Source organism: Propithecus coquereli, unplaced genomic scaffold (assembly GCF_000956105.1).
Source record: "Propithecus coquereli isolate 6110/MARCELLA unplaced genomic scaffold, Pcoq_1.0 Scaffold140, whole genome shotgun sequence".
In the NCBI taxonomy this organism is placed as follows: domain Eukaryota; kingdom Metazoa; phylum Chordata; class Mammalia; order Primates; family Indriidae; genus Propithecus; species Propithecus coquereli.
The window spans coordinates 5,241,275-5,250,244 of record NW_012138303.1 but is presented as its reverse complement, the minus strand read 5'-3'; the positions used below and the strand labels follow the sequence as shown (position 1 = coordinate 5,250,244).

The 8,970-nt window shown below is 37.1% G+C and overlaps 1 protein-coding gene across 1 annotated transcript in view; it reads right to left on the bottom strand.

Moving 5' to 3' along the window:
* CD84 (CD84 molecule) overlaps positions 1-8,970 on the bottom strand; it is an 18,022-nt gene that overhangs the window by 6,697 nt on the left and 2,355 nt on the right. The window contains exon 2 of the mRNA XM_012639518.1: positions 4,793-5,140. Coding sequence (XP_012494972.1) covers positions 4,793-5,140 — 348 coding nt within the window. The remainder of the gene's footprint in view (positions 1-4,792; positions 5,141-8,970) is intronic.

The window sequence follows — 8,970 nt, the reverse complement described above, 5'->3', positions numbered from 1 at the left end:
TTTTATTATTGTCTATGCTCTTGAGGTTATTTCCATCTATAGTATCTGCCCTTTGTAACAATGTTCAGTGGGCATGTCTTTCCAACTCTGCATATCTTAAAATCAGCCATAGTGGGAGTATTTACCCCACAGAAATTGGCAAATGCCATAAACCAGGGCTTGATTTACTGTTTTGTTGATTCTTGCTGGGCACTAAAATATTATAGCAATGGGAGAAAGGTTACTAATGCAGATTAAACTTAAAAGTGTATCATATCTGTAGCCATTACATTGTGAATAGCACAAAAAAATTAGGAACTATTTTTCTAGTATTTGATAACCATTATCCAGTTCAGCAAAGAAGCTGCTCATGTCATGGATGAACAAGTGATGCTCCAATATATATATCTTTGTTGAATCACTTTTTTCTTATTGGTTACCTTAAATGAAAATGTCAATCAACATTCATGTTGGAACTAAATCATCGGTTGCAACTATAGGTTGGTTAGGGGTATAAATGTTCAGCAAAAATCAATGACAACATTCTGTGAGAAAAATTGGTTATATGTAATTTATAATAAAGACTATCATATATTTTATTATCATTAATAAAACTGCATGCTACACATCCTTCATGTCAATAAAATTTATACTAAATTATATATATATATATATATATATATATATATGCATAGACACCCCCCCATCAAGAGTCAGTTGAACATTTATCAGCACACTATTGCATGAAACAATTTCTTAAAACCAATTTTGGTTCTGTTTTCTGGTGTATGTGTGTTTTCTTTAAGTTTTTTGTTTTGATTTGTTTTAAAATATCCATAGTGAAAAGCTATAATCTCTTTAAAAGTCCATGTAAAAAAATGTTTTTACTAGAGCACTCAAAAGGTAAACTGTAAAAGTTGTAGGATAGTAGAGGGTTTCTAAAGAACGATTATATTTAAGTTCAAGTAATAGCTAGATCTGGAGCTGGCAGAAGGAAGGGGAAGTTCTTTTCTTTTACCAGGAAGTAAGAAAATAGCCACATTCAGAGTTGATAAGTTTAGTGCACTTTTGTTCTGTCCACTGTAGCCATATGAGGAAAGGAACAGAGGAGTCAAAAGGAACTGGCAAGTAACGTTCTAATTAATATGGAGTCTAGAAAGGCAATAAGTTCAGTGGTATAAATATGAGAACCATTAGTCTGTGCTTGCGAAGGAGTAAAACAGGAATAGTAAGAAGCTGTAAAGGCTTTTGATTCCAAGCTAGCCAGAAACCCTGATCCCAGCAGTCTCTTAGAGGGCTTTATTCCAGATCGGAATTAGTAGTGACTTGGAACAAACCTTCTAAAGAAGTTTGGAGTAAAGACCCTGATTAGCTCTAACACCGATCTATACAGATATGAATGAGTAAAAAATGAACCAAATTATGTATGTGTATGTGTGTATTTCTTTAGAAATTTGGTTTACAAGAATATCTATATGACTGCTTAGTATTTACCTATTTTTAGAAAGACTTTTTTTTTTTTTTCTGTTTGGTGGGTGTTGAGGTGGGGGATAGTGGTGAAGAATAGGATCCCATCTCATTTTTCCCAGGAGGAACAGAGCTGTCACCTGCACAAAGATGTTGAGCAGAGAAAGTCAGAGTCATGGGTGACAGATCTTCATCCTCCCAAGCCAAGAGTGTGGAAGCCACTGGAGACCTGGCTGAGAACCCAGGCCCCACTACTCCTAGCCGTAGAATGGTGGAGAAGGTATACAGCTTCACTGAGCTTAAGCTCCCTCATTTATAACACCAGGATAACAATTTGTTAACAATTTGTTGTTGTGAGGATTCAATGAGATATTACATATAAAGTATATGAGATATTACATATAAATTTGTCTGTTATCTATGTATGTTTATATGTACATTAATTATCTATAGAAGAGACAAAAGCTGGCAACAGCCACTGCCTCTGAGAAGGGAGAGGTGCACTTCACTGTATTATCTTTTGCTGTGGTCATGCATATATTGCTTAAATATGTATAATCTATACAATCTTTAAATTGGGTAGTAGAATGCTGAACACATAGATGGTGTTCAATAAATGTCATTTCCTTCTCTTTTTCTTCTCAACTAACTGCCCATAAGGTACAGATTTTGTTATATGTACAACATTACTCTCTCTAAGACTTTACTGTAGTCTGCCCTAATTGCAGGTGGTACAACACCTCCTGAAGATTGCGCTGGCAAAACTAAACATATAAAGGGATAAAAATAAACTTTTTAAAATTTAATACCCTTTTTATTTTTCCAACCAAAGTTCTTGAATGAGTCGAATATTTTCTAAATGGTCCACACTTGGATATGGTTCTTTGACTACATAATTCAAGCCCAATTCAGAACGTTCTTCATCTAGGAAGTTCTTAATAACTAGAATTTTTAAAGGGGCTAAGGATTAAAAAATTAACAATAAGTACTAGTTATCGAACATTTACTTTAAGGCATGCATCATACTAGGTGCTAAACTAACATCTCATTTAATACCCCCTATTATAATTCACATTCTATAGGTGAGAAATCTTGGGCTCAGTGAGGTTAAACAACTTGCCCAAGGTCCCATAGCTGGCATAGTCTGTCTAATTCCAAAACTAATGTTCTTTCCACTATGCCTTCCGTCCAGACACAACCTGATTCAATCATTCTCTATTAATTGGGCACTTATAATTGTCAGGCACTGTGGAACCTGGGAATATTATGATACATTCATAATTTTATTCAACAAATAACTTCTGGAGCATCCACTATGTGCCTGGCAATATAGGTGCTGGGTATACACCAATAAACTTAACATACAAAGTCTCTGCCTTTATGGAACTCACATCTTAATGGGTGAACTATATACCTGAATTGTATCTATTACAATATGGATTAGTCACACTTCTGTCTTTTTCTGCTATGAGGCAGATGGACAATGAAATCTTTGAGCAATAGCCCAAATGTCTTCTATGCTAGAAACTAGTGCTGCCCACTAGAAATGTAATGTGATTCACTATATCATTTAAAATTTTCTAATAACCATATTTTAAATAGTGAAAATAAACAGGTAATATTAATTTTATAATGCATTTTATTTAACCCAATATATCCAAAATGTCATTTGAACCTGTCCCCAAGATACGGCTTATTGAAATATTTTATATTCTGTTTTTTGGTTCTAAGACTTCAAAATCTGGTATGCATTTTACTCTTGCAGCACGTCTTAGTTTGGACTCACCACATTTCAGATGCTCGAGAGCCACATGTGGCTAGTGGCTAACAGATTGGACAGGGCAGTTCTAGATCAGTCCTTCTCAAACTTTAGCACATATAGGAATAATTCAGAGAGAGTATTAAACAGATTCCTGAGCTTCATTCACCCCTCAAAGGGCTGGAGGCAGAGGGCAGGGCCTGAGAATTTGCATTTCCAAAAAGCTCCCAGGTAATGTGGATACTGCTAGTCCACAGACCACACTTTGGATAGCATCGCATAACAAATCACACACATCTCCCAGTGAATTGTGGCAATTATAATGATGATAACAAATAGCTCTAATATTTTACCTTTAAAAAGCATTTTTTATCAGCTACTAGAGAAATTCAAATTAAAACTAAAATGAAATGTCACTACACAACCGTCAGATGGCCTAAATGAAAAATAATGATAATACCAAATGCCAGTGAAGATGTGGAAAAACTGCATCACTCATATGTTCCTGGTGAGAATGTAATGTAGAAAACAGTTTGTCAATTTCTTTTAAAACTGAAAATGGACTTACCATATGACTTCATTCTAAAGCATTTATCCCAGAAAAATAAAAACTTATTTCATGCAGAAACTTGTACACAAATATTCATAGCAGCTTTATTTGTAACAGCCCCAAACTGGAAACAACTAAAATGACCCTCAATAGGTAAATGGTTAAACAAACTAGTACGTCCATAGCATGGAATACTATCAGCAATAAAAGGGTATAAACCATTAATATATGCAATAGTTTGGATGAGTTTCAGAGAAATTATGCTGAGTGATAAAAACCAATCTCAAAAGGATACATACTTCATGATTCCATTTGAATTACATTTGTGAAATACCACAATTATAGATATGAACAAATTGTGGTTTCTAGGTTGGGGGGAGAAAGAGGGAGGTAATAGGTGTGGCTATAAAGGGAGAACATGAAGGAATCTTGTGATGGATACAGTTAATACCTTGATTGTGGTAGTGGTTACACAAAGCTACACCTATGATTAAATTGTACAGAGCCACACACATACTCACATATAAATGAGTGTATGTGTACCTGATGAGATCTAAATAAGCTCTATAGATTGTACCAACGTCAATTTCCTGGCTTTGATATTGGGCTATTGTGCTGTAGTTATGCAAGGTGTTAACACTGGGCGAAGGCGACACAGAACCTCCCTGTATGTTTCTTTGCACCTTCCTATGCATCTATAATTATTTCAAAATAGAACTTTGCATACACTGTCTCATTTGATTCTCACAATAACTCTGGGAAGTGAGTAGTATGATTATTGACATTTTATAAAAAAGAAAAACAACAAGACCCAGGGGACAAACTGCTAATGAGAGTACATAGCAAAAAATTGGCAAAGCTAGGACTAAAATAAGACTGCATCCTCTTTATAAGTTCTGATGTATTTATTAATATATAAGTATTTATAAATATAATAAGGTTTAGGGAATCCAATTATAATAAATATAGGTATTCTTTAGATTGCAAATTTGCAAAGTAAAAATAAAAGACAAGCCCTCTGTCCTCCCATGACTTACGATAGACTTGTAGGTTGTAGCACTTGGTGATGGTCTGGGAAAAGTTCTCTATGTATATGCGTATGTCTGCCTTGTAGTCTCCTGCATCTTCCATCCGCAGATCGTTAATGACCAGGTTGTAGTTTTGACCTAAGACACGTATTCGTTCATCATAATTACTGTGAGTCACAAAAACTTTGGGTGCTGTTCCTGAGTCTCCTGGTGTTACAAAAGCAACAGATGTTCCAGAAGTCCAAGTAATGCTGGTAACTTGCTGCGATTCTTGGATATTTAAGGGGAAAGTGACTGATTCCCCCAGAATCCCATTCACAGTGAGGAAGTCTGCATCTCTTCTAGCTGCTTCTGGGCCTGAGGACACAAATGGAAAACTGTAGCCATCTGACTGTTGTACCTTTTAGAATTCCTTGTCTTCCCAGCCTTGGTTCTCCCTGAGGAGCTGCCAAAGATGCAGCTCATCTAGTTTCTTAAGGATGCCTTTTTTTTTTGACTTCTACTTTGGGTACACTTAATATGTTATGACAACTAACTCATTCAAAACCTAAGTTTCTGAGTTAATTTCTAGGGATCCATTTTATTAAAAACATGTTTACCTAGATTTATAGACTCTGGAAGTTAGAAGGCATTTGAGAGATGAAGGTCACCACCTCCACAAGGTCTAAAATATTAGGAGTATTTCTTTCCCAAGATCATATTGCCAAGTGGTGGAAGAGCTGCAACAAGAACGTGGAATATCTGGGCTGATGGACGCTCGGGTTATTGCCTTTTCTTTTACTGTGATCTTTGCAAAAAGCAAGTTACATTTTGCCTCTCTTCTTGGAAGATACAGGCAGGGAGTGCTTTGGAGATTCTGGGGAAAATATTCTCCAAGTTAGTGATTTTTGGGGGTCTTTTTTTGTTCACTTCTATATCCATAGGCTCTAGAAGAGTACCTGACATATAGAGGGTGCTTAATAAATATTTGTGGAATGAATTAATAAACGGAATTCACTCATGTGTTTCCTAGACTCTCTTGAAACAATTTCTGAAGCAAGCAAATTCATTCATTCATTCATTCATTCATTTATGAATTAATGTATATATTCATGCAGGATCAGTTTTGGTGCAGATACTATGATGGGTATTTATTAATTTAATTTGTAATACAGATGTTTTTTGAGCTTCTACATTTTTAAGCAAGATATAAGGAGTTGGGGTTACAATGGTGGGTAAAAACAAATATAGTTCCTGCTCTTTACAACTTCCAGTTAAGGGAAGATACCAGCTTTGATCAGGGGACCATGCAAACAAATGGACAAACCCAAAATATGTGAGTATCATGGTGCTGCCAGAGAGAATAGCCAGGGAACTTGGTCTGTTCTGGAAATCCAGGGAACATTTCCGAGTGAAAGCTGAAGGATGAGTACTTTTGAAATGTAACATGGGAAAATGAAAAGCTTATTTTCTTCTCCTTTTCCTCTCCTCCATCACCTTGTGAAGATAAACTGGTTTAATACATAGTTTGTAAAATGAGAGGCAATATAATTACATTTTTTTCTGCCCTTCCTCCTGCTCATGTTCATTATCGTGTCATTCTCAATGAGCTGTCTGTAGTGAGAAACAGTGTTTGGGGCCAGCACGGGCAATATTCAAAACATCTAACAGGCGAAATGACATGGGCACTGATCCATCAGAAAGGGCATCAGCTGTAAACAACTAGTGGGGCTATTCAGTGTGCACTGGCTGCATGGAAGTTCTGAAGAGGATAAGTTTTCCACATAACTGAGTTCAGGCTGACCCTAGAGTTTATCCAGGGTTTGGCATACAGAGGGCAAGAATAAGGATCATTGAGAATACAAGTTGCTTTGAAGGGTCACAAAAACAAAAGGATTTCTTAACCTGATGGTGCCATCTCACTATGGCTGCCCTTGCCCATCAGCAACCATTGACAGAGACCCAGGGACTGCAAATGTCAACCTCTTTCCTTTCAGACCAACAAAGATTTTTCCCTTAGCAGGAATATCTCAGGCAAGGCCTGATGATTTAGTTGTGGTGGTCTAAGAACATGAGATATAACAGGGCCCTGGGGGGCAGGGAGTTATGGGTAGGGGAAGATGGGGACCCTTATCTACAAATATTTATTAAGTGTTAACTACCTGCTGATGTGTTGTGTTAGCAACATGGGGATAAACAGGACATCATTGCAACTCCGAGGAGCTCACAGCCCAGAGAATGAGATAGATGTGTAAACAAATGAAAGGTAATACAATGTGATGAGTGCTAAATGGTAAGAGCAATAGGGACAAACTTTTGGGGGGGTCAGAAAGAGGCTAAAGCTGCCTTTGGTGGTAGAAGTCATAGTTTGCCAAAATCCTTGAACATTAATTCTCCCCAGATAAACCATTTTACTGGGCTGATGATTTCTGTAGAGGGGCACTTGGATGACCCAGGCATGGGCATGTGATCTGTGTAGTTGCACAGAACCCTGAGCGCAGAAGGACCCTGAACTGGCTTTATGCTGCTATGCACCCTGAAATTCTTAATACTATATGAAAAGGGGGGGCCTCATTTTCATTTTGCATGAGGTTTCACCAATTATCTAGCTAGTTCTGGTCTCAGATCTCCCATGTCTCAAGGCAGTTTTAGAGTCAGGCTCTAGTGTCTAATCACCAGTCACTTCACTCTTTGGATTCATATTAGGTGTGAGGAGTTGGTTAGAACATAGGTTCCACAGACTCATAATTCTCGTGGGTTCTCTCACCAAACCTCAGGAAATGGGTAGGCTGTTCACTAAGGCTGAGACTTACTTAATATTATGACAGTTGAGCAGCCTCAAATGGTTGGTATGTGGTGCAGTTTTAAAAGTATGTCTCATTTCCCATAGCAAGGCACTCAGGAAGTGATGCTGAGATATCAAAGGGCAATCAGGCAGCAAAGCTGGGGAAGTCCTGCTTTTTGTGTTGCTTGTGCTGTTGACAAGAATACTGTGCTTGTTAAGAAAAGGCAAAGGGTTTGCACATGCATAAAATGAAGAGTCTGTCACCTTCAAACACTCCAGCTGTGCTCTGAGAAAGGCAACTGCAAAACCATAATATGTAGTGGAAAGATAAGGAGGCAGAGATGTGGGTGTCTGTACTTCTACTTATGAGCTGGACAACTTGAGAAAGTCACAAAACCTTTCTGAGTCTGCTTCTACATCCACAGAATGGAAATAATAACTGTAGTTTCCCTATCTATTTAGTGAGCAGCAAATGATGTCATACAAGTAGAAGTGTTTTGTTAACTACCAAGGCAAAATAAATGTTAGTTATTTCTGAGGTTGATAATGATTCATCGTCTTAACAATTGGTACATGCCCTTTGGGGCTTCCCTAGGCCATCCTTATGATGGCCTTGGTGATGCCAGGGTCGTACTGGGGCATGTATAAAGAGCCATTTCTAAGGGCTAATTCAAGTAAAGCCTGGAGGGACAGTTTTAGGTACTCTTGATAGACTTTATTCTACACTTAAAAGACTTCCATTTTTAAAAGAAAGAATCTCCATATTAATCAACACCAATATTTATTTTTTAGGTGCTAAAGGAACTCAAACATTATGTTGTCATTGGAGGGAACCTTAGAAAACCCAATTTCAGAGAGAACTTGTAGCACAAAAATGTCTTGAGGACTTACAAATGAAATACACTGTGTTAGTCTATGACAAAGATAATTTCTCTGCCTTTTTTGGAGAACCTTATACCTGGTTACAGAAATAAGACACACATACACATAACTCTCCCCTGAAATATGAGATAGTATGTGATAAATTCAAGTGAATAGTAGAGACTATAATTGCAGTAAAAATTCAAAAAGGGAAAGATTACTTTGAGCTATAGTGGTCAGAAAAAACTTCTCAGACACTTCATATAGAACCAGAGAAGACCCTGTATAGCAAAAGCAATCTTAAGCAAAAAGAACAAATGGGGAACATCAATTTACCAGACTTCAAGCTATACTACAAGGCTATAGTAACTAAAACAGCATGATATTGGCACAAGAACAGAGACATAGACAAATGGAACAGAACTGAGAACCCAGATATAGAACCATCCTCATATTTTCATCTGATCTTTGACAAAGCAGACAAAAACATACACTGGGGAAAAGAATCCTTATTCAATAAATGGTGCCAGGAAAATTGGATAGCCACATGTAGAAGACTGAA